Source organism: Cynocephalus volans, chromosome 7 (genome assembly GCF_027409185.1).
Source record: "Cynocephalus volans isolate mCynVol1 chromosome 7, mCynVol1.pri, whole genome shotgun sequence".
Classification (NCBI taxonomy): domain Eukaryota; kingdom Metazoa; phylum Chordata; class Mammalia; order Dermoptera; family Cynocephalidae; genus Cynocephalus; species Cynocephalus volans.
In genome coordinates this window covers 88,879,004-88,905,672 of record NC_084466.1, presented here as the reverse complement: position 1 = coordinate 88,905,672, position 26,669 = coordinate 88,879,004, and the positions used below count along the sequence as shown (strand labels likewise).

The 26,669-nt window shown below is 37.9% G+C and overlaps 1 protein-coding gene across 1 annotated transcript in view; it reads left to right on the top strand.

Moving 5' to 3' along the window:
• The first annotated feature begins 1,220 nt into the window (after nt 1-1,220).
• The window catches only part of MPHOSPH8 (M-phase phosphoprotein 8), a 48,899-nt gene continuing 23,450 nt past the window's right edge, over nt 1,221-26,669 (top strand). Inside the window, exons 1-2 of the mRNA XM_063103278.1 lie at nt 1,221-1,485; nt 14,977-15,132. Of these exons, the coding sequence (XP_062959348.1) occupies nt 1,276-1,485; nt 14,977-15,132 (366 nt within the window). The 5' untranslated portion in view covers nt 1,221-1,275. The remainder of the gene's footprint in view (nt 1,486-14,976; nt 15,133-26,669) is intronic.

Here is a 26,669-nt window from a genome sequence, read left to right as displayed (position 1 = left end):
CATTCTTGCCTTATTCCTCATCATAGACAGGCTTTCAATTTTTCCTTGAATATGATGCTCCATGTGAGCTTTTCATATATGGCCTTTACTACGTTGAAGTAGTTTCCTTCTTTTCCCAGTTTGTTGCAATTCTTTTTTTCTTTTTTGCCAGCTGGTTGGTATGGGGATCAAACCTGTGACCTTGGTGTTATAAGGCTGCATTCTAGCCAGCTGAGCTAACCAGCCAGCCCTGCTGAATGTTTTTATCATGAAAGGGTGTTGAACTTTGTCAAATGCATTTCTGCATCAACTGAAATAATCACACCTTGTTTTTCTTGTCATTCTGTAAATGAGGTGTATTACATTCATTGACTTGCATATGGTGAATCATTCTTACATTTCAGGAATAAATATCACTTCATGATATATAATCCTTTTAATGTGCTATTGAATCCTGTTTTCTAGTATTTTATTGAGGATTTTTGCAATACTCATCAGGAATATGGTCTATAGTTTTCTTGTAGCATCTGGCATTGGTATCAGGGTAATTTTGGCCTCATAGTATGAGTTTGGAAGTGTTTCCTCCTCTCCAACTTTTTGGGAGAGCTTGAAGAATACTGGTGTTAATTCTTCTTTAAATGTTTGGTAGAATTCGCCAGTGAAGCCATCTGGTCTTGAGCTTTTCTTTTTTGAAATTTTTGACCACTGCTTCAGTTATTTCTTCATGACTCAGTAGTGGTACATTGTATATTTCCAGGTATTTATTCATTTCTTCCAGTTATCTGACTTACTGGCATACAATCTAGTCTCCTTAGTGTACGCAGAATGATTCTCCTAAAACGCATGTGAGGGCTGGCCGGTTACCCAATTGGTTAGAGCACAGCCTTATAACATCAAGTGTACGGTTCGGTCTCTGTACTTGCCAGCCACCAAAAAATAATAAAAATAAAAATATAATGCGGACGTGGCCCTGTCATTCCGCCCTGCGCGCCTGAGCCCCGCTCTGCCCCTCCAGGACTCCCCGGGCTCCCCTCCCTTCTCCCGAGCGCCCGGCAGCCCCGCCACTCCGCGACCCCTTCCACCCGCCCCCAGATGACGTTCTTCCGCCCCAGGCGTCCTGCGGCCCGCCCACCCGCTTCCCCTAGGCTCTGCCGTGCCAGCCTTTACATGATTGGTTCCTGTGCGTGTCACTCCACGATCTCGGGCCCGCCATTGGCCGGTTTCTCTCCCGGCCCGGTCACGCCGCCGTAGTGTGTGTCGCAGCTGGTTTTTTCGGCAGTTTGCGGAGCTTCTACGATGGCGGCAGTGGCTCCTGTTGCGGAGGGAACGAGTGTGACCGCAGTTCCTGTGTCAGGTGGCGACGGCAATGATGAGTTGCCCGAAGCCGAAGAGGAATCGGGGCCAAAGGATGCAGCCGCAGAAGGAGCGGAGGCCATGAGGGACAGCGAGGAGGACGAGGAGAACGTATTCGAGGTGGAGAAGATCCTGGACGTGAAGACTGAGGGGGTACGTGGGGTTTCCGGCGAGGGCGTGTGTGCGGCGGAGAAGGTCGTGGACGTGAAGCACGGGGGTCCGCGGGGGTCCTGGCGCGGGGGGCGGGAGGGGAGGGCCGAGCTGGGAACGCCCGCGACTGTGGACGCGACCGTTGGCGCGGGTCTCGGGAGAGGCGGGACGATGCTTCCCAGTGGACTCCTAGGTCTGCGTCTGTGGAGGACACTTCCAGAAGTTAGAGAGGACCCTTCGGCAGAAGGGACGAAGCAGTGTGCGGTGTGCGTGTGAGGGTCGCGCGAGCGTGCAGGCAGCTGTGCAGGACTTCCGCGGCCGTCACTGACGGTGTTTCCCGACACCGTGGTCAGTTCTCCGCTCTGAAATCTTGCGGAATTCCCGTTGTCCATCTCTCCCCTGCGCGTTAGATGATCGTAGCCGCGCGGCCACACGTGAAGTTCGTCGTCACGGGCCGCACCTCGGCGCTAACCGTTCTCCCGTCTGCCCTGTTCTCTTCCATCTCTTCTGGTGAAATCCTACTAAGTCTTTCAAGGCCTCTGGGCCCATTTTTCTGTGAAAGTAGTTGTTGATCCTGATCCCTGCAGAGTGCTTTCTCATCTCTGCTTTATTACACTAGTGTAGACCTCTGTAGGGCGTTTAAGGCAGTATCGTCCGTTATGTTTGTCTCTCCCGCTAGATTGTGGGCCCCTTTAATCCCGGGGATGTGATTTTTATTAATTTTTGCATTACTGGTACTTAGTCCAGTGCCTGGCATGCAGTGACTTCTTAGTACCAGATTATTAAATGAGCGAATGGGTTGTGGGCTGGAGGTTAGGGAAGGGAAAAGCGGGAAGTCGTGGACAATAGGAAAATCTGTTTTAGTAGATGGGGTGAGGTGACCAAAGGTCCCATGCAGTGGTCGTTCTCTGTGTTGTATTCTTTTCATTGTCTGTTATTTCTCATTTGTCATGTATGCTGCCTGTGTTAATTTTATTGTCCATTCATTCAGCAGCTACCATGTGCCAGATGCTTTGTGAGATCTGGACTGTATAGAGATTAATTGAAACATACATAGTTGCTGATACTGGAAAGTTCTCCTGTCCAGGGGAGTTAAGTAATCGAAGTCCAGTGTCATTAATATTGTTGTTAGTTGCAGTACGGTAAAGATAGAATTTTTTTTAAGTGTAGTTTCCCCAAATATATTGTAAGCACCTGAGGTGAGAGAAGTCAATTTTAGACTGTTTTATATTGCCGGCATTTAACACAGTGCTTGGCACATAGAAGATATTTAGAAAGTTAAGATTATTCAACCATTCATACGGTCAGTATTTGATTTTGCCGGTCTCAAAGAATTGTAGGCACGGTATCTAAAGCTTCATGTTTTAGTCTGAAGTGGATGAAACTAAGAAACTTACATGTGTAAGACAGTAAAGGAGAGTTAGACTTTAGTGATGGAAGTTGGGTTCAAATTCTAGTTCTCAGGGATTTTCTTGTGAATGTCTGGTAGAATTTGACCATGATGCCATCTCAAATTTTCTTTTGGAAAAGTTTTTAAATTAGAAAACTGTTATCTTTTATAGTTATAGGCTTATTCCGATGTTTTAAAAAGTTATATTTTCTAAGGATGTGCACATTTTAGGTACATTTTTTAATTTATAGGTGTAAGGTTCTTCATAATGTCTTCTTAGTGATCTTTGAATGTCTGATATGAAGTGAGATTATTTGTGCCTTCTCTGTTTTTCTTCATCGTTCTACCCAAGGGTTTAGTACTTTTGTTGATTTTAAGAACCAAGTTTTGTTGGTTTTCTTATTTATACAGTTTTTTTTTTTATTTCATTAATTTCTGCTTTATCTTTATTATCTTTGTCCCTTAACTTACTGGCCTTTTTTTTTTTTTTTTTTTTAACATCTGGAAGTAGATCCATAGCTCATTGTATTTCAGCCTTTTATTTTCCTTCAAATTCTATGCCTTTAAGACTACCCTCTAATCTTAGTTTAGCTGCAGCCCATAAGTTGTGTTATGTAATGTGTTTGTTACTGTTAAGATAAAAATATTTTCCAATTTTCATGCATTTTTATACAAGTATATTCATTTCCAAACATTTGGGAATATTTTATTTATCTTTTTAAAAATGATTTCTAGTTTAATTGCTTTTTGGTCAGAGAATAGTCTCTACATTGTTGTAGTCTGAAATTTGTTGAAACATGCTTTATGGTCCAGCAGTGGTCATTTTTGTTACCAAACAAGGGAAGTCCACCTGCCTCATACTCAGCTAAGCCCATCAGTGAACACTGAGATTTGCAGTGAAGAAAGTGCAGACTTTATTGCAGGGCCAAGCAAAGAGAACGAGAAGCTATCACTTTAAACCAGAACTCCATGTTGGCTTTCAGTCATGAGTTTTCAAAGGCAAAAGTTAAGGTAGGGAGTTAGGGCTTGTGAATAGGTTATGGACATCTCTGGTTGGTTGGCTCTTGTGCATGTTTCAGCATCTTCCCTAATCTTGATCTGTTTTGGTTCTTGGTGTCATCTTGTCTGGCTATCAGATGATCTACATGGTTGAGGCCACCCCAGTCTCAAAATCTGCAAAAACCAACTTATATCTGTGAAGCAAAAGTAGAAGCAAGCATCTGGTGACTCTAAATCACTCATGATTATTGTTTAAACTATTATTATTTTATGTTTAACTGGCTATATTTTTCTTTAAGATAAACAAAACATTCTTTAAACTAATTTTGACTTTGTTGCAAGTTCCCACACTTGCTTATTAAGCTTTATGTGCTTAACTGCCGTAGTGGCTACAGGATCATTCTTAAGCTGAGCAAAACACACTTATACATTTTTCCTCTGAAAGTTAAAAGCAAATTAAAAATGCAGCTGTCACTTTTATTTTTAGTGTTTCAAAGTACACTGGAAAATGTATGTTCCAGTCAGGTTTGCTAATTGTGCTGTTCAGATAGTCTGTATCCTTTCCTACTTTTTACTTTTTTTTTCTTTTCGCTGCATTTTCTATCAGTTTTACTGGGGAGAGGTGTTCAAATATCCCATTTTGGTTGGAAATTAGTCTTTCTGTAACTACATAATTTTTGCTTTTTGGGGGGGATGGAACCCTGAACCTTGGTGTTATCAGCACCATGCTCTAAGCAATGGAGCTAACCATGTTTTCACTTATTTTTTTTTTTTAGTTTTGATTTGGAATCATTAAATCTTCCTGGTAAAGTTAACTTTTTGTTTGTTTGTTTGTTTGTTTTTTGTTTTGGCTTTGGTTTTTAATCTAGTTTGATACTCTTGTTTTAGAACTGAAATATCTGATCTATTTACATTTGTTGCCATTGCTGGTTTTTCTTTGTATGTGTTTTTTAGTTTGCTGCCATTTCTGTTAATATTTGGGTTTAAATCTGTCATCTCTTCTGTTTTCTGTTTCCTCTGTTTTAAAAAGAACATTTTATCTATGAATTATTTTTGTCTTGCTTGGCTTTTTCCTAAATTATATGGTCCTTTAATTTAAGGGAATACACTAAGGTTTACTTCCTATGAGATCCTTTAGGAAGGAATGTGTAAATTTGTATCTGCATGACAAAGATTTGTTTCCAGTGATGCTTAAAAAGAACTTTTGACTTTAACTGACATATATTCATGTATTGTTTTTCATTGAATATTGATTGTTTCTTATGTGATTCTTGTTGATCTTAAAGTGGTGCTAAAACAGACCAGATATTTTTACTTCTATTATTAACACACTTCTAGAAAGGATAATAATCTGTAACCTTTGTGTACAAGTGGAAAACTGCTTAAGTTGTTCCATTAAGCAGGTTTTAGAAAAAACCCCAAGCTAATAGAAATCCATTGAAATCCTTAATTCTCCTTTCACCTTTTTCCTAAACATTTTGTATTCATAATGTACTCAGACTTGCTGGCCTTGAGGTTGTTTTTTTTGGTGGCTGGCCAGTACGAGGATCTGAACCCTTGACCTTGGTATTATAATACTGCACTCTAACCAACTGAGCTAACTGGCTAGCCCCGAGATTTTTTTTTAAACAAAGTATTAAACTAGTGATCTTAGTGTATATGATCTGATAGGATAGGAGGACCATCTCTCACCTTTTAGTTTGGCTCACTGGTTAAGGTAAAAGAAAACTTTCGTTATGAAGAAAATAGACTATTCCTGGAATTTTGAAGACATTTATAAATCCTGGGGCTATCATAAATTTCTTAACATATGGTGAAGTCTTGGGCAATATTTGGATTTACATGACTCTTCTATAAAAGGACATTTAATTCAGGGACTTTATCTGATTTTGTGTACTGTTATGTCCCTAGAACTTAAAGGTTCCTTGGTTCCTGAAAAATAACTACCACTGCCATAAAAACCCAAGAAAAATCTAAACCCACTAGTATAATAAAAATGTCATTCATGAAGAGAAAACAAACAAACAAAAAGGCTATCTACAACCTAAGGAACCAACAAACACAGAAAACAAACAGTAAATCAGAAAGCAAGGAACAAAAGACACCTAAGACAACCAAACAATAATCAATAAAATGCTAGGAATAAATCAACACTATTCAATAACAACTCTTAATGTAAAAGGCTTGAATTCCCCAATCAAAAGACACAGACTGGCTGACTGAATTAAAAAGGAGGACCCAACTATATGCTGCCTTCAAGAGACCCACCTCACCCATAAAGACTCACATAGACTAAGAGTGAAAGGATGGAAAAAGATTTACCATGCAAACAGAAAAGAAAAACAAGTTGGAGTAGCTGTTCTTATATCTGACAAAGTAGACTTTAAACTAAAAACCATAAAAAGAGACAATGAGGGACACTACGTAATGATAAAAGGACTGATCCATCAAGAAGACATAACAGTCATAAATATGTACGTACCCAATGTTGGAGCAGCCAGATTTATAAAACAAACTCTATTAGACCTAAAGAAGGAAATAGACACTAATACCATAATAGCAGGGGACCTGAACACCCCACTGTCAATATTGGACAGATCGTCTAGGCAAAGAATCAGCAGAGAAACACAAGATCTAAACAATACTCTAGACCAATTGGACTTGGCAGATATCTACAGAACATTCCATCCAACAACCTCAGAATATTCATTCTTCTTGTCAGCACATGGATCATTCTCCAGGATAGATCACATATTAGGTCACAAATCAAGTCTCAATAAATTCAAAAAAATTGGAATTATCCCATGTATTTTCTCAGACCATAATGGATTAAAACTAGAAATCAATAACAAACGAAATTCTGGAAACTCTACAAACACATGGAAATTAAACAGCATTCTACTTAATGACATATGGGTCCAAAAAGAAATCAAGCAGGAAATCAAAAAATTTATTGAAACTCATGAAAATAATGATACATCATACCAAAACCTGTGGGATACTGCAAAAGCAGTATTAAGGGGGAAATTTATTGCATTAAATGCTCACCTCAGAAGAATGGAAAGATGGCAAGTGAACAACCTAACACTTCACCTTAAAGAACTAGAAAAACAAGAACAATCCAAACCTAAAGTTAGCAGACGGAAAGAAATCATTAAGATCAGAGCAGAACTGAATGAAATTGAAACCCAAAAAACAATACAAAAGGTCAATGAATCAAAAAGTTGGTTTTTTGAAAAGATAAATAAAATTGACAAACCATTGCATGTCTAACAAAAAAAAGAAGAGAGAAGATTCAAATAACAAAAATTAGAAATGAAACAGGCGATATTACAACTGATTCATCTGAAATACAAGGAATCATTCGAGACTACTATACACAACTATACGCCAACAAGTTTGAAAATCTGGAGGAAATGGATAAATTTCTGGACACACACAAGCTCCCCAAACTGAGCCATGAAGACATAGAAAATTTGAACAGACCAATAACAATAAAGGAGATTGAAGCTGTTATCAGAAGGCTCCCAACAAAGAAAAGCCCAGGACCAGATGGATTCACAGCAGAATTTTACCAAACATTCAAAGAGGAATTGACACTGATTCTTTACAAACTATTCCAAAAGATGGAAACAGACGCAAATCTCCCGAACTCTTTCTATGAAGCAAACATCATCCTGATACCAAAACCAGGTAAGGATATAACCAAAAAAGAAAACTACAAGCCGATATCCTTGATTAATATAGATGCAAAAATCCTCAATAAAATACTAGCAAACAGAATACAGCAACACATACGTAAAATTATTCACCAAGATCAAATGGGATTCATCCCAAGGATGCAAGGTTGGTTCAACATATGCAAATCAATAAATGTGATACACTATGTTAATAAAGTCAAACACAAGGACCATATGATCATCTCTATAGATGCTGAAAAAGCATTTGATAAAATTCAGCACTCATTCATGACAAAGACCCTCTATAAGTTAGGTATAGAGGGAAAGTATCTCAACATAATTAAAGCCATATATGACAAACCCACTGCCAATATCATCCTGAATGGGGAAAAGCTGAAAGCTTTTTTTTAAGAACAGGAACTAGACAAGGATGCCCACTCTCACTACTCCTATTCAACATAGTGTTGGAAGTACTAGCCAGAGCAATCAGAGAAGAGAAGGAAATAAAGGGCATCCAGATTGGAAAAGATGAAGTCACACTGTCCCTGTTTGCAGATGACATGATCCTATATATCGAACAGCCTAAAGCCTCTACAAAAAAACTCTTGGAGGTGATAAATGATTTCAGCACAGTAGCAGGATACAAAATCAACACACAAAAATCAATAGCATTTCTATTCTCCAATAGTGAACATGCAGAAAGAGAAATCAAGAAAGCCTGCCCATTTACAATAGCCACCAAAAAAATAAAATACTTGGGAATTGAGTTAACCAAGGATGTGAGAAATCTCTATAATGAGAACTACAAACCACTGCTAAGAGAAATCAGAGAGGATACAAGAAGATGGAAAGATATCCCATGCTCATGGATTGGAAGAATCAACATAGTGAAAATGTCCATACTACCCAAAGTGATATACAAATTCAATGTAGTCCCCATCAAAATTCCAATGTCATTTTTCTCAGAAATGGAAAGAACTATCCAGACATTTATAAGGAATAACAAAAGACCACGTATAGTCAAAGCAATGCTGAGCAAAAAAAATAAAGCTGGAGGCATAACACTACCTGACTTTAAACTATACTACAAAGCTATAATAACCAAAACAGTATGGTACTGGCATAAAAACAGACACACTGATCAATGGAATAGAATAGAGAACCCAGAAATCAACCCACACACCTACAGCCATCTGATCTTTGACAAAGGCACCAAGCCTATACACTGGGGAAGAGACTGCCTCTTTAGCAAATGGAGCTAGCATAACTGGATATCAATATGCAGGAGAATGAAACTAGACCCACACCTTTCACCATACACTAAAGTCAACTCCAAATGGATTAAAGAATTAAATATACACCCTGAAACAATAAAACTTCTTAAAGAGAACATAGGAGAAACACTTCAGGAAATAGGACTGGACACAGACTTCATGAATACGACCCCCAAAGCATGGGCAACCAAAAGAAAAATAAACAAATGGGATTATATCAAACTAAAGAGCTTCTGCACAGCAAAATAAACAATTAACAGAGTTAAAAGACAGCCAACAGAGTGGGAGAAAATATTTGCAAAATATACATCTGACAAAGGATTAATATCCAGAATACACAAGGAACTCAAACAACTTTACAAGAAAAAAACAAGCAACCCAATTAAAAAATGGGCAAAAGAGCTAAGTAGGCATTTCTTTAAGGAAGATATACAAATGGCCAACAGACATATGAAAAAATGCTCAACATCACTCAGCATCCGGGAAATGCAAATCAAAACTACACTGAGATACCATCTAACCCCAGTTAGGATGGCTAAAATCCAAAAGACCCTGAACGATAAATCCTGGCGAGGTTGCGGAGAAAAAGGAACTCTCATACATTGTTGGTGGGACTGCAAAATGGTGCAGCCTCTATGGAAAATGGTTTGGAGGTTCCTCAAACAATTGCAGATAGATCTGCCATATGACCCAGCTATCCCACTGTTGGGAATATACCCAGAGGAATGGAAATCATCAAGTCGAAGGTATACCTGTTCCCCAATGTTCATTGCAGCACTCTTTACAATAGCCAAGAGTTGGAACCAGCCCAAATGTCCATCATCAGATGAGTGGATACGGAAAATGTGGTACATCTACACAATGGAATACTACTCAGCTATAAAAACGAATGAAATACTGCCATTTGCAACAACATGGATGGACCTTGAGAGAATTATATTAAGTGAAACAAGTCAGGCACAGAAAGAGAAATACCACATGTTCTCACTTATTGGTGGGAGCTAAAAATAAATAAATTCACACACACACACAAAAACCAGGGGGTGGGAAGAAGACATAACAACTACAATTCCTTGAAGTTGATACGACAGTCAAACCGAAAGGACATTGTCGGGAGGGAGGGGGGAGAGGGAGGAGGGAGGGAGGTATTGGTAATGGGCCACAATAATCAACCACATTGTATAGCGATAAAATAAAATTAAGAAAACATTAAAAAAAAAAAAAAGAAAGAAAAATAAATAAATAAAAATAAAAATAAAAAATTTTTTTTAAAGTTAAAAAAAATAAAAATAAAAAGAACTTAAAGGTTCCTGACACATTGTGACCACATTCAGTAAATGTTTGTTGAGTGAATGAATGAAGCAAAACTGCTGAAACAAAGGCTGGTAACAATTACCAGTAAATTAAATCTGGAGCTAGAATTGTGATGTCCTTAATACTTGAGAATTGATGTTAATGCCCTCTTTCTCATTAAATAGATTAAATTTCATTGACAAGAAGCATTAAATTTATAACTGTTAATGTAGAAGTAAAATTTACTAAATCAACTAGTTTTTTTTTAATCATCAGGATGGTTGTGAGAACTATATAGAATCTCATACCTTCACCCTGATTCCTCAGTTGTTAATAATTTATATTTGCCGTATCTTTTTTTTTTTCTCTGTTTATAAACAAATTTTTTTGGTCCATTTGAAAATAAATAGTGGGGGTTTTTTGGGGGGGGGTTGTGGGTTTTTTTTTTTAAAGATGACTGGAAAGGGGATCTTAACCCTTGGCTTGGTGTTGTTAGCACCACACTCAAGTGAGCCATGGGCCGGCCACAAAATAGTGTTTATTTTAAAAGCAGTGTATTGAATGACAAATTTACCACTATTTTTATATACACGTACAAACAGGGTCATTTGTTCTTGTGACCTGTTATTGATGAAATTAGCATATTCCTACACTCTCCTATAAACATGTAACTCTTCATGTGATGTTTCTACCAAGGCCAAGCATATTACTTTCTTTCAGGCAATACTGCATATTATCGACTAAGATTTCTTTTTCTTCCTGCATTCATTCAGGCTTCTTAAACAACTGTGTTTAATTTCTTTGGTTTAAACTATACCATCATAGAAGCTCTTACAAAGTTGTATATGATAGTTTTCCTTTTGTACACAGTTTTGCTAAAAAGAATATGCATTTATTCTTAACTGATATAATCAACTGATCCCCTGACCCAATTAATGTAGCTGAGCCATAAAACTGTATTGATGTCCTCTTAACTACAGTTTTGTGTTGCTTAATGACTTTCTGATAAACAAGTCCTTAGGTGATTTCATCTTTATGTGAACATCATGGAGTGTACTTTCACAAACCTAAATGGTGGTATAGCCCACTACACACCTCCAGCTCCATTATAATCTTATGGGACCACTATCGTATATGTGTTTCATCATTGACTGAAGAGTTGTTGTGGGGAGCATGACAGTACGAGTGTTATTTTTAAACTTTAAGGATTTTCAGGAGTATCTTTAAAAGTTAAGATTTTAAGATTTTCCATTATTTCTTTGTTCCTAATACTACTAAATGTTGATACTTGGTCATTCTACACACTGCAGAATGATTGGAGGGCGGTGTGGGTATGACTGAAGGGTAAAGTGGGAGGCAGCAGTTCTTGGCACTCAGCTGGGAAGGTTTACTGCTGTGGTAGAAGTATGAATAAAATCAGGCAGATGTTAAGTATATAGCTGGAATGGTGCTCTGCAGTTCATGCAGACAACCATGTTGCAGATATGTTCTTGCTTGTTGGGAATTAAGCAAAAATTTGGAATATATATGACAAAGATTTAATAGCCATAAGTATGAAAAAGAAAAAGTCTCATAAATGAGCAATGAAATGGGCACAATAGGTAAAGAATATTTTTATTATAATTATACATATATCATAAAATTAGCCATTTTAATCATTTTTAAATGTAAAATTCAGTGGCATTAATTACATTCACAATGTTGTGCAACCATTACTATATCCAAAACCTTTTTAAAAATCATTGCACAGACTTTGTAACCATGAAACAGTAACTCCCCATTTTACCTCTCCCCCAGTCCCTGATAACCTCTAATCTACTTTGTCTCAGTAAATTTGCCTGTTCTAGGCACCTTGTCTAAGTGGAATCATAAATATGTGTTTTGTGTCTGGCTTATTTCACTTAGCATAATACTTTTAAGGTTCATCTATGTTGTAACATGCGTAAGGATTTTCTTTCTTTTCAAGGCTGAATAATATTTCATTGTATGTATATATCACATTTTATCTATTTATCCACTTATGGGCACTTGGGTTGCTTTCACCTTTTGGCTATTGTGAATAATGCTGCAGTGAACATTGGTGTACCGATACCTGTTTGAGTCTGTGTTTTCAATTCTTTGGGGTATATACCTCCGTGTGGAATTGCTGGGTCATAGGTTGATTTTATGTTTAATTTTTTGAGGAACTTCCTGACAGTTTTCCACAGTAGCTTTGCCATTTTACATTCCTAGCACCAATGTAAGAAGGTTCCAGTTTCTCCACATCGTTACCAACCGTTGTTGTTTTCCGTTGGTGTTTTTTTAATAGCCATGTAACAGGCGAAGAGTGGTATCTCATTTTGTGATTTGATTTGCATTTCCCTAAGGAGTAATGATGTTGAGCATCTTTTCATGTGCTTATTGGCAGTTTGTGTATCTTCTCTGAAGAAATGTCTGTTCAAGTCCTTTGCCCACTTTTGAATTGGATTGTCTGTCTTGTTGGTGAATTGTAGTTGTTCATATGTTCTGGATATTAATCCCTTATTAGATACTTGTTTTTTGTTTTTTTGGAGGTGGCTGACCTTGGTGTTATAAGGCTGCGCTCTAACCAACTGAGCTAAACAGCCAACCTGCTCTTTTTGTTCTTTTGTTTTGTTTTGGTGGCTGGCCTACCACACAGGGAAGTGAACCCTTGATCTTGTTATTTATAAGGCTGTGCTTTAACCCTTTTTCAGATATTTTTAATGTGCAAATATTTTCTCCCATTCTGTGGGTTATCTGTTTACTTTGTTGGTAACATCCTTTGATGCACATACGTTTTTAATTTGGATAAAGTACAATTTATATATTTTTTTCTTTTGTTTGTGCTTTTGATGTCACATCCAAGAATCCATAGCCATCCAAAGTCTAAAGATTTACTCCAGTGTTTTCTTTTAAGAATTTTATGGGTTTAGCTCTTAAACTTAACTCTTTGATCCTTTTTTAGTTAATTATTTTTACAAGGTATGAAGTTGGGGTCCAACTTTATTTGTTTGCATGTTGGAAGTCCAGTTGTCCCAGCACAGTTTGTTTCCCTATTGAGTGGACTCGGAACCGTTTTCAAAAATCAATTGGCCTTAAATGTATGGGTTTATCTCTGGACTCTCTATATCTGTGTTTTTCAGTACCACACTGTTTTAATTACTGCAGCTTTGTAGTAAGTTTTGAAATCAGGAAGTTTGAGTCTTCCAGCTTTGTTCTTTTTCAAGATTGTTTTGGCTATTCAGGGCCTCTTGCAATTCCATACGAATTTAAGGATTGGCTTTTCTATTTCTGGAAATAAGGCTTTTGGAATTTTGATAGGGATTGCATTGAATCTGTAGATCACTTTGGATGGTGTTGACATATTAACAACATTAAGTCTTCCTACCTAAGAACACAGGATATCTTTCCATTTATTTAATTTCTTTTAGCAGTGTTTTATAGTTTTTAGTTTATGTCTTTCACCTCCTTGGTTAAATTTATTCCTAGGTATTTTATTCTTTAGGTGCTGTTGTAAATGGAAATGCTTAATTTTCTTGTCAGATTGTTCATTGCAGGTGTTTAGAAACACAACTGATTTCTGTGTGTTTGTTTTGTACCCTACATCTTTGTTGAATTCATTTATTAGCTCAAGTAGCTTTCTTGTGGAATTCTTTGGGATTTTCCATATGCAGGATCATGTCATCTGTGAATACATAATAGTTGTGCTTCTTCCTTTCCAAACTGGATGTCTTTTATTTCTTTTTCTTATCTAATTGCTGTGGCTGGAACTTCAGTACAGTGTTCAATAGCAGTGATGAAAGTGAGCACATAACAGGTTATTTTGTAAAGAAAAAATGTAAATAGTTAATGATAATTCTGTAAGTGCACGTGTATAGAGCAGTGTTAAATAACTTTTCATGTATAAGCAGGTTAAAAGGACAGGCTCAGGATAAGACTCTGGGTTTGAATTCACTCAGCCGAACTACTCATTAGCTGTGCAATCTTTGACTAGTTACTTAATCTATCTAAAAGCTTCAGTTTCCTCATTTATAAAATGAGTTAATAGTACCTACTTCACGGGTTATTATAAGGATTAAATGAGCTAATAAATACAAAGATTTAGATATTACGTGACACGTTGTAAAGTACTTTATAAATATAATTCTTCTTTTGGTTTGTTTTCAATCATTTGAAAATATAAAACCATTCTTAGCTCACAGGATGAGTAAAAACAGGAGGCAGGCCCTGCTGTAATTTGCTGGTTAACAAAGGGAGAGTTAACAAAGAGAATATATGATGGAATAATCTTCAGTCATTAAAAAACATGTTTTTGAAAAATATTGAAAACGAAGAGCTTGATATATATAAGTGAAAAAGCAAACTTAAAAATTATAGTATTATCCCAGTGTTTTAAAAAATGTTAAATATCTGTTAATAAATGAGTGTAGTAGGTGAAGGAAATAGATCAAATTGTTACCAGTGCCTTTGAGTGACTTTTATTTGGTTCTTCCTTTTTTTTGGCCTCTGGCTGGTATGGGGTTCCAAATGCTTGACCCTACTGTTATCAGCACCGTGTTCTAACCAAGTGAGCTAACCAGCCAGCCCTTGTTTCTTCCTGTGTTTCATTACTTTTTGGATATTGCTTTATATAATCAGAAAAAGACCTCAGTCTTCAGTTTATGAAAAATAGATCAGTGATACTGTTTTTTCTTATGCCACTTGCCTCAGGAAATGAACATACATTATCATGTGATATGAATTTCCATTTAGAAGCACTTCTCAAGTTCTTTCATATATTATCAGCAGGTATGTGTTTTTGGAAATTTAATCATGTCAGTAATATCTTTTATTTGCCTGTTTTTAATTCATAATACAGGGTAAAACCCTTTACAAAGTTCGATGGAAAGGATATACGTCAGATGATGACACCTGGGAGCCTGAGGTTCATCTGGAGGACTGTAAAGAAGTTCTTCTGGAATTTAGAAAGAAAGTGGCAGAGAACAAAGCTAAAGCAATCAAGAAGGATATTCAGGTATCATGTTTTATCTCATACTTATTTTTTTATGTACATGAGTTTGTTATAAATCTTATTGTTGTAAAGAATGTTGTAGTAAATAATTTACAAGTAATAAAATATGTAGTATTTCTTTGTGTAAAATCCATATAGCCAATTGAGTTTTCATACAATACTTTTCAGTGATTTTTGCCCAACTCTTCTTTCTGCAACCAACCTACAATGTAGTTGACAAACAAGTATAGTTTGGAAATGAATGTTGGATAATACTTTCCTTTAAGTTAAGAGTAAGATGAAAGGGGAAAAAAAGGCATATGTCAAAACACTTCACTTGTTCATCCATGATGTGTAAGCAACTTGTTTTTGTATATTTTTGTACATTTGAAGAATATTCACCCCCAGTACCACTTTTTTCTTTCTTTCTTTTTTTTTTTTTTTTTTTTTTTTGACAATTTACAATGTTACTACTACAGGTACAACACATATTTTATATTTAATCTGCATTATTCATATATGTCTTATGTCATTCTGCAAGTTAAAATAAACATTCTTAGATCACTTTATAAAGTTATAAATTATAATCCAATTCAAATTATTCACAGGCTGATTGTCCAGGTCTTTTTTTTTTTTTTTTTTTTTTGTCTATTTGCACTTCAATTTTTAGCTTTTTAGTAGCTTTTCCTGATAGTAGGCAAAAATAGAGAGATCAAAAGAATTCAGATAAGTCAAATTTCTATCATCAGCAGTTTGTGGAAAGATTCGATGTGGTTTAGAGTGTGGTAATGTTAAACTAATGTGCAAATTTGGTTTGGGGGTTTTCCTCTGTGGATTTGTCTGTTGTTTTATTCTTGATTCTCTTATTCCGTGAATAATTGAGCTAGCTTTATTTATGAATCTTGTAAGAATTTTTGCATTTAACCTTTTTCAAATTTCATTTATGGCTTCTTGTTTATACATTGAACCAACTCCTACTTGTTGCTTTTGCCTTTAGAGTTTTCTTTTCTCTCTCTTTTTTTTTTTTTTTGTGACCGGTAAGGGGATCGGAACCCTTGGTTTGGTGTCGCCCGCACCGTGCTCAGCCAGTGAGCACACCGGCCACCCCTATATAGGATCTGAACCCATGGCGGGAGCGCTGCTGCGCTCCCAGCGCTGCACTCTTCCTAGTGAGCCATGGGGTCGGCCCTCTTTTCTCTTTTATTAGAAATAATTATCATTTCTTAGAATATTGGCATGGGGTCTTGAACTTAGAACTATAGAGTGAAGAGTTTTTACGTTAGAAATTAATTCTTTCTTATTTTTTATTCTAAGGACTAAACACTAGTCTCCTTTCTCCCTCCTATTTGAATTTGAACAACAAACGATCAAAGCAGTATTAGGACCCAGTTTGACTATGTGTAATGGTTGTTAATAATAATAATATCAATAACAGAAGCAACTGGTATTTGCTAAGCATGTATACCACATATGTGCCAAACACTGACTGGGTCAACACTTCATATGGATTAAGATGGGAAACTGAGATAGGTAAGTTAACTAGCCCAAATTCACCCACTTAGAAATGACACAGCCAGGCAGCTACACTCCATGCTAGGTTGCCTTTTAGTTTGGGGCTGTAGCTTGAAAACTGAAGGGTAGAATTGCCAATGTTTTTTACTTATGCTGTAGTGGCAGGGCCTTTAATGGTACAGTTTTTAAATTACTAAGTAAAATGCTCAGTCCATTTACAATTTTTGTAAAGGAAATCCTTTACAAAATGAGTTCAGATCAGAGACTTTTACCCTCAGTTCTTTGGTTTTAGTTACATTTCACTTTTCTAGAATAGACCTACTTCCACCTTCCCTATTTCTTTTCCTAAACATACTCACACATACAAGTACACCTGTTTTTACTAAGTGATTGGTTAATACTGCTCTCAAAATTTGGACTTTTTATTTTTATTTTTTTTGGTGGCTGGCTAGTACAGAGATCTGAACCCTTGACCTTGGCATTACAACACTGCCCTCTAACCAACAGAGCTAACTGGCCATACCAAACAAAGTTTAGACTTTTTCATTGAAATCTTCCTAGAGTACATTTCTTAACTTTCCTAGCTTAGTAAGAAAATTCAGTTCTGACACTGTCTGCCTCGAGTTGGCACAAGTTAAGGGCTCAGTCCCACAAGACTGCCTCCGCTTCAGGTACCAATGGCAACCCCAGGTCTCCTGTACTTCTGACCACCTGGCTGTAAATTGGGGTTCCCACCTCCTCAGGTTCAGTAATTTGCTAGATTAGCTCACAGAACTCAGGGAAACACTTTACTTATGTTTACCACTTTAATACAAAGGATACAACTCAGGAAGAGCCGAGTGGAAGAGGTGCACAGGGCAAGGTTTGGGAAGGGGCCATGGAACTTCTGTCACCTCTCCTAGCACCTTCATGAGTTCACCAACCTGGAAACTCTCCAGACCCCTTCCTAGCACGATTGATTAAGTCATTAGCTATTGGTGATTAACTCTCCCCTCTCTGGGGTGGGGGGAGCTGAAAGTCCCAGCCTTCTAATTACATCCCCTGATAACCAGCCCTCCATCCATAGGGGCTTTCCAAAAGTCACTGCATTAACACATACTCAGGTGTGGTTGGTAGACGCTTGTTATGAATAACCAAAGATGATGCTTTCACCTTTGTGGCTCCAAAGCTATTTCAGGAACTAAGGATAAGAGACCAAATAAAGATGTTCCTGTATCACTTTTATCACTTAGGAAATTTCAAGGGTTTTAAAAGCTCTGTTCAGGAGCCCTGGGGCAGAGACTATATATATATATATATATATATCTGTGTATATATATCTGTGTATATATATCTGTGTATATATATGTATATGTGTTTATATATGCATATGTATATATATTTATTTACATATATGTATATAGTATGTCACAGTTCATCCCCTAGTCTCTGGCCACAGACCCGTTACAGTAAAACAGTCATAAAAGTCAAGATACTACCACATTAATAGAATCCCATTCAGTCATTTATAATTAGTCCAGTCCATCATCATATCCTATGAAATTGTTTGCCAGGGTGAGGCCATTTAGATTCACAAGCTTCCATTCTGTCACATCAGATTCTGAAAGCAATATATGGCTTACCATTGTATGGCTTTACCCTTTCAGGCCTCTGGTATAATTGAGCTGAGAAACAATATCATCTTTTGCTCTGAGTCTCTTTCAAGGTGTTAATGTAATATTGGATTTCCCTCATTATATAGCCCCTTTGTTCATACCTTTACACTCAGCTACTTCCTCCTCCTCTCCATTTATGCCCAAACTTCTTCACCTGCGGAAGGAACATCAGGTTCATTCACTGTGCTGGTCTAGTAAGTGCTTCTCCCTCAGTCCGCTCCCATCCGAGGGCCACACAGGTGCAGAGCTAGTGGGCTGTTTTTACCACAGGTAGTATATCTGCATTTACTGTTAGCCCCAAGTTTGCCAGATGGGGTGAAGGACAGCTCCCCCGCTCACACCCTGAGGAGTTCTGACCTAAGGTTTAAAAATGTAGTTCCAGTTTCTTGCTTAGGAATCATCCTGCTTCTGGTACTTGTAGTTACATAGCCCTGGTCTTGTAACCACCGCTTCAGATAAGGGATGTGGTGGGGACTTGAGGTAATAGAATCTGGTGGCTTCTCATGAAATTCCAAATTCAGTCCTAGGGGAAAGGACGCACCCTCCTCGTTAGTATCTCTGCTTTATATTCCCTAGGCAGCATGATACTGTATAAACCATTTCTATTTTATTATGGAACTTTTCTGGGCATGGCCATTCTCATAGAGTGATTCTCTCACATCCCAGATATTACGAGTATTTCTGGTTTCGAGATTGTTTTATGTCCTTCAGTCATAGGAGTAGCTTCAATTGATGTTCAACAGCAAGCTAGTAAATCCCTCAAATGGAAATTCTCTGGTCCAAAGTCCCAGTACTCACCACTGGGAGGCACTCATGGGCTTTTGCCGTAAGCCCCAGTCTGTGCTCCACACAGGGCTCTCCTACCAAGAAGCTGTCCCTGTCAGCGCTCCAGCTTCTAGTCTGCACTGTGTGGGCTCAGACATTCTTACTGGTTCCCGTTTAGCATGTCCAGTTAATGTTGCTTGGAGGGCAAATTTTTATGCCTTCTGTGTTACAGTCCTACGTAGGGGAAACATTCCCCCGTCAAATACAAGGTCCATCCCTGTAAAACAGTCAGGTAAAACCACTAACTGTAGCCCCCATTAGGACTTCAGTAGGTTTTACAATACAAGGTAGAGAATGTGTTCCCCGGCCAGATATAATACCCATTCCTGTAAAGGAGACACAACTTTATATAAAACCTGTTTAAACATTCCAGTTTTCATATAAACTTTCACCACAATTCTATCAACACTTCTACTTTTATGTTCTTTCAATCTAATGGTAGCCCAGGGTAGGGTTTCACAAACCAGTTTTTGTATCTGAGTGCGTGGGGCTTTGGTGTAAAAGGGTCCTGGAACCTCTCTGCCCCCTCACTGTTTTACCTACTCAAGTCCAAAAGGCTCTGGATCCCCAGCAAGGGATTGAGCCCAGGGACCCTGCTCTTTCTGTCAGTCTGTCTTGATTAATCTGCTTGACCATTGTTCCAGGCGGTTGCAGGTCAGGTTTCTCTTTGTAATCTTAGCCAATTTCTCCAAACTGGCCTAGTGTGAACTTATTTAAGGCCCTTTAATGTTGTAGGACAAGTCAGAGTTACCACTGGCCTGCCCAACCTTTCCTAGTGCTGGATTAAGACCTTTGTTTTAACCTGTCAGTGCCACTTTTATTCATCCCATTTCTTATTGGACAAGTTCTGTGACTCTCACCTTTTTTTTGCCCCATCAGTGTTTCCTCTATCTACCTTATTTATAATAACCTTTAAAAATTTTTTCACATTTTTGGGAACAGTCCCTTGACTCTTCCTTCTGCCATTCCCTTATTAATTCATCTAATGGTTTTATTAGCACCCAGCTTCATGACTGTTGCTCCATTTTGCAGTAGTGAGATTATGTGGGATGTCTATGCAAAAGGGGCCCACTTAGCTACAGTGTTTACCTTGCTATTGGTAATGAATATATTCAGCAAGTGAATATCCTGATTATCATGAAGCCAGGCCCACATGGCTTGCGTACAAAGCATATCAACTGCTTCATCTGGAGTGTTCCACTCAGCTTTTATAGGGGGAGTTGACAGTCCCCCTTTTTAGGGTAAACAGACCTTATAGTGGCTTTTACCCAGTCCACTAGCTGACCCCTCCCCTGGGAACAACCTTATGTTTGTCAGGATCACATATAGCCATCTGTGCCTGTTCCATAGTGACCTGTGGGTCCTGCATCAACTCAAACACACTCTTCCATTCTGCAGCATTCAGAACAAAATCCATTTTAGTAGAGGTTCCTCAGGGAGTTGATGATACTGACCTACAAAATGAAAACCTCCTTCACTCTGTATCCCCTGGTTTCAGCAGATGGTTAGTTCTGCCCTCTGCCCTTGTTGACCACCTTCTTGGAGACCAGAGGTTGTCAACAAATTTAACAAGTTGAGTTTTAAAGATCTAATTGGCTTTTATTATTGATTCATGAATTGGGCAGCATCCAACTTACAAAACAGAAGGGAGTTCACTTGGTGTGGGTGAAGCGTTGGCTTTCATAAGGCAACACTAGCATGAACAAGGAAACAGCATAGTACACAAAGCACATTGGTTATCATCAGGTTGCTTTCCTTGTATGGGTTTCAGCAAGAGGGACTTACCTGTTATGCTGGCTCAGGTTGACTGGGCCCCTTTTGGTTACCATAAATCTACTGGTTTTTTGTTTTTTTGTTTTTTGGTTGGCTGGCAGTTATGGGATCTGAACCTTTGACCTTGTTGTTATAACACCACGCTCTAATCAGCTGAGCTTACCTGCCAGCCCTGTTTTTGTTTTTATATTCTGGAAAACTGGCCTGTTTGGGGATTTCCTGTTTTTTTGTTTTGTTTTGTTTTGTTGCCTGCTGGCTGGTATGGGGATGTTTTGGGTTTTTTTAAACTTTCAGTTTGATTACATGGCACTTAGTATGAGTGGCTCCATTTTGTTTTGGTCTCTTGGGGCCTAGTGCAAGAGCTGGCTGCAAATCAATGGCCTCCCATAACTTTTATTTAACAAGGTCTGAGAGGTACTTTATGTTGTCCTAGCATACTTTTTTCTTGGTGGTAGGGGGAGGATGCGGCTTTGAGGCACAAACCAAATATATATTGCATATATTACACATCACAGAAGTTAGAAATGGTTCTAACATAACCAAAAGAATGGTTCTAATACTACTTAACCAGAAAATATACATGATGCAAGAATGTTATTTGTTCATTAAAGTACTTTTTATCATTTAGCACTTTGATACCGAAAATCTTTGCTGATCGTGGGTTTTTTCAAACTAAAAAAAAAAAAAAAAATGAAGAGCTGTTTAATATCCATGTGTGTGAGAGGGTCTCACCCTTCATTTTTAATGGACTGAAAATCTACAAGTAAGGCAACTAATACTCTGCTTTGAGCTTTGATGATCAATGCTATCTATGTAAGACAAATGAGCCTCTACTGTGTTAGTACATCAACATTTTACAATTTTTAGCCTTTTTTTTTTTTTTAGGTAAACGTAGAGTGCCTTATATGGGCCAGATCCTTAAGTGGTTACAGTTACAGAATGATAGGTAAAATGTATTTTCTGCTTTTGAGGTGCCTTTCAGGTTGTACATAGATGTGTATCTTTTAAAGTTAGTATCATATACTAAGAATTTTGCCCTTTCACTTTCTTTTAAAATAATTTTTAAAAATTTTTTTACTAATAGATATTTTATCCAGAAAACAAGTATGTTTTTTAAAAAATTATAAAATAGTCACCTGTACCTACTACTCAGGTAAGACATAGTTTTGCCTCTAAAGTTTGTCTCAGGGTAGCTGTTTTTAAGAGTGTACATTTTGTGAAGTAAGCATTTATTCCCACAGTGCCATGGCCCAAAATGGTTTTGAAATTTTTCTTTTGGAATTTTCTTCATAGGAATTTGTAATGTCATACAAGAAAATAATTTCTATTGGCACCTCCTTTTTGACTCAAAATAGGTTCTGAAAGTGCAAGAGTGAACCTCCAGAAGTGTTTTGATAATGGTTGCACTATGGGAAACCTTGTCGTTTCCACTGGTGATCACTGGAAGGAGGTGACACTGGGTATGTGTGTGTGTTGTACATATTGTCGAAGTAAACACCTTTGTCTGTAAGGAAATTTAAATGAGGCTTTTATTTAGATTTGCAAACCGGGGAGACTACCTCTCAATGTGAGAAGTAAGTCTGCCCAACAAGCAGAAAAGGCCAGGAGGTTTTATAGTGTGAGTTCAGGAAAGTCTAAGCAGTAAACAAATTTAAACATTGTATAAAGATGGAACGGATATCTGACTATGAGATTTGAGTAATGATTTCTCAGGCCTTTTACAGTATTTATACTCTAAGTTACTCAACTCCTAAGTAATTCCCATTTGTTTAAAATACAGCAGGTTAACAACCATCCCAGGATTTCTCTAACAGTGTCATCTGTGTTTATCTAAGTAATGGGTACTTTGGTGACAACAACTCCCTGTAAAGAGTTTGTCAAGCAATAAATTCTAATGGAAGGTCCGTTTCTTGGGCTAGAAGAGAACAAGTCAGTCAAGTTAAAAAAGAATGGAGTCACTGTGGTTCTTTCTTCTTTTGTTCTCCTTTCCTGGCCTCTTTCCTTCATCAGTGCATGTATGTGCATTCACATATGTGTACTTGTTTGGCTATCATCAGTCACTTTTGAACTGTTAAATACAAGGTGTGAAGACAAAGCTGTTAGGTTTGCTTCAGTGCGTGCTCCCCTAGACTGTGATGTTACTTACATAGAATAAGAGGACTGTATATGTTGATTTGCCTGGCTCAGTCCTGGTTTACACCTGTTGTCTTGGTGTAATTATTAGCATCCTGTTTCATTTTCAAAGTTGTCCTAATTTTGGATAATAAATAATATGTTTATTTTACCTGTCAGACCATTAAAATGAGTAAGACGACAGGTTGCCAGTGTACTAAAAGTACTCAGACTGTGGTAAGTGTGATTTTACTTCTTGTGATTTTGTTGTTGTTGTTTTTTTAAAAATTAATACTAATTCCTTAATATAATGTGATACCTGTTGTCTAACGGCATATTATGCATTTAATATTTTCTCAACATTCCTCTCCGTTATTTTGGCAGATGTACTGTACATTGTTAGAGTATTTAGTCATTACATACCACACTCTTTCTCTTATAACCATCATTCAGTCTAGAATTAGTTTTAGAATTAGTTCTATTAGAATTATTAATTATTAATTGATTCTAATTAGAACTATTCTAGAATTAGTTCTAGAAGCAGATATATAATGCTTTCCACCAGTCTTTATGTTGATGTCTGTCCAGTCATTTTTGGTTATCCAGAGCTCATTTATTAGTACAGGCATTCTCACAGTGTGGAATCCTGGCTAGGAGCATCAGTCATCCCCATTTTGGAAGCCCCCACCCCTTCCATGGGGCGAGGCCAGCCAGCAATGTTTTGGGAAGCCCTGAACATCATGGTGCATGCTAGAGTTTGAGAACTGTCTCTGTAGTAGAAGGGCTCTTGAGTCTGTAGGAGAAGTGCTCTTGAGAACAATATTCTCTGAGTACTTGTATTTCCTAACAGTTTGTTGTCAGCCTTTATATAGGCTCAGAATCCCTGATTTGAAGTGGTTGGGACCAGAAGTGTTACGGATTTCAGATTTTTTCGGATTTTGGAATATTTGCAGAATACATACCGGTTGAGCATTTCTAATCCTAAAATATGAAATCCAAAATGCTCCAATGAGCATTTCCTTTAAGCATCATGATGGCACACAGAAAGTTCCAGATTTGGGAGCATTTTGGATTTCTGGATTAAGGATGCTCAACCTGTACCTGAATGCCACTGTGACTGATGTAGATTCCTTGGTGCACCTTTTCTTTCCACATGTATCTTAATGTGTTATTCCATCGCCGTTCAGCACAGAATATTGCTCTCTGTTGACCAATCTGATTTTCTTTCTCTTATAAGTGACTTAGTCTTTTTGTCTGATGCTTCAGAGTTTTTGCTTGTTTTCTCTGCTATTTTGTAGGCATGTCTTTGTGGCATGCTTTTATTATTTTTAGGGTAGTTCGTTCTGTTCCTTAGTCCCTTTTTTCTTATAAGAACTGTAGGGTAAATGCTGGACATAGCCCTATTCCCCCCACCATGTATACCAGAGTTACCCCTCACTTCTGGAAAACTACCCCTGGCCAAGTAGTTACCCAAGGAAAGGCACCTCCCCTTTAAGACAAACAGAAGACTGGAGAAAGCAGGGACCCTAAGTAAATGAATTAGCACGCTGGTGCTAAAGCACTCTGGTGCCAGGAGAGTAGCAATTAGATTAACTTTTCTACTCAGCCAGACCTCCTGCCCGCTCTGAGTTATGTGAATGGGTGAGGGTCTGCATGTAAGCCTGCAAATGATTTACACCCCTACTTTGATCTGTTCACTATATAACTGTTGTATGTACCCTGTGTTGGTGTGGATACCAGCTGACTGGCCACCGTCAGTAACTCTCACAAGTCCAATAAACCAGTGTCTCTACCCACTGGACCACCAGGTGAGTTCTTTGGAAGACGCAAACACTATATGAGTGCCCTCTCAGATTTGGGGCTTCTGTGTTTCAAGAACCTAGTAAAATAGTCATTTTAAACCTGATCATTTTCTACTGCTTATTTTTATATGAAATTAGTTCTCCTGAAGCTTTAGAAGGCAGGGGAAAAGAATGGGATAATTTTTTTAGCTTTATGGCTCCTGAGAAACCTATTGTATTCTGTTTATGGGGGGTTCGAAAATGTGGCCTTTGTGACATTTTTCTGACTCTGTTCTACCCTGGCTTCCCCAGTCACCACCAGCACTTATATCTGTATCTTTTCTTCTCTTTGTTTCTATTTTCCCTGTCCTACTTTATTTGGAATATAATCCTAACAGTTTCTCCTTATTGTGGTGGAAGTCCTGGGGGGGAGCTTTGGCTGGTTACTTTGAGGAGTTCATAGGGCCTGAACGGGGCCAGCCTGTCACACCAGCCGCCACACCTGCAGCTGCCCACATCCGGCTCCTCCCAGGTCAGCTTGCTCTTCTCAAAGGGACCTGCCAGACTTTTCAGTGATTTCTGCCATGGCAACCCTGCAGTGATTGCTATCTTCCCTTCCTCCTGTATCTATAGCCACACCATGCAGGTCTTACAGCCAGCTGTTAGCGGTCTGTCCCCACCTGTTTATATTTTGGGGTTCTGTACGATACTTTGCCACTTAATTTTGTTGTAGATGTTGTCTGTGGGGTTTCTGTTTTGCTGTCCTGGTTGGTTTTTTTATGAAGTGATTTAGGGAGATTCAAAAAGTTAAGCTAATGCTGCCATTTTCCTACTATCTTTTTAACCTCATGTCATCCATGTCTTAGGCACTATAGGTATAAAAGTATATCTATGTTTTCCTTCCCTTCTTCTGTCCACCCCTAAGTCATTTAGAATAAGAACATTTGGGAAATAGGGACAGAATATTTTACATAGTGTTTTTGTGTCTGTACAAATACTTTATTCATAAGTTGTTTTTTTTTTTTAATTCTAGAATAGGAAAATTTATTGTCAAAGGCAAAAAATATAGAGATGAATCTCTGCTAAACATTTTGTTTTAGAATGTATATAAAAACAGTTGAAATTCAGGGAATACACAGATTGGCGTGGTCTTCAGTATGTCTAAAAAACTAACAAAGGGTTGGGAGTTTTATTAGAAAGAGAAGTTTTAGGTGTTATTTTGAAAGAAAGTGCATCGGCACTAGCAAAGTTTCTGAGAGCTGCAAGCTCTGCTTGGCGAGTGTCAGTACGGGTACACCTCAGAGATATTGCAGGTTCAGTTCCAGATTACCACAGTAAAGCTAGTCACACAAATTTTTTGGTATTCCAGTGCATAGAAAAGTTATGTTTACACTATACTGTAGTCTATTTACTGCACATTAGCATTATGTCTAAAACACAACCTTAATTCGAAAATACTTTATTGCTTAAAAATGCTAAGAATCAGCTGAGCCTTCAGCAAGTCGTAATCTTTTTGCTGGTGGAGGGTCTTGCCTCGGTGCTCCTGGCTGCTGACTGATCAGGGTGGTGGTTGCTGAAGGCTGGGGTGGCTGTGGCAGTTTCTTAAAATAAGACAACAGTGAAGTTTGCCACATCAATGGACTCTTGGTTTAACAAAAGATTTCTCTGATGCATGCAGTGTTGTTTGATGGTGTTTTACCCACAGGAGAACTTCTTGCAAAATTGCAATCAGTTCTCTCCAACCCTGCTGCTGCTTTATCAACTGTTTATGTAATACCTTAAATCTTTTGCTGTCATCTCAACATTGTTCACAGCATCTTCAGCAGGAGTAGATTCCACATCAAGAAACCACCTTCTTTGCTCCTCTAGAAGAAGCAACTCCTCATCTGTTAAAGTTTTATCA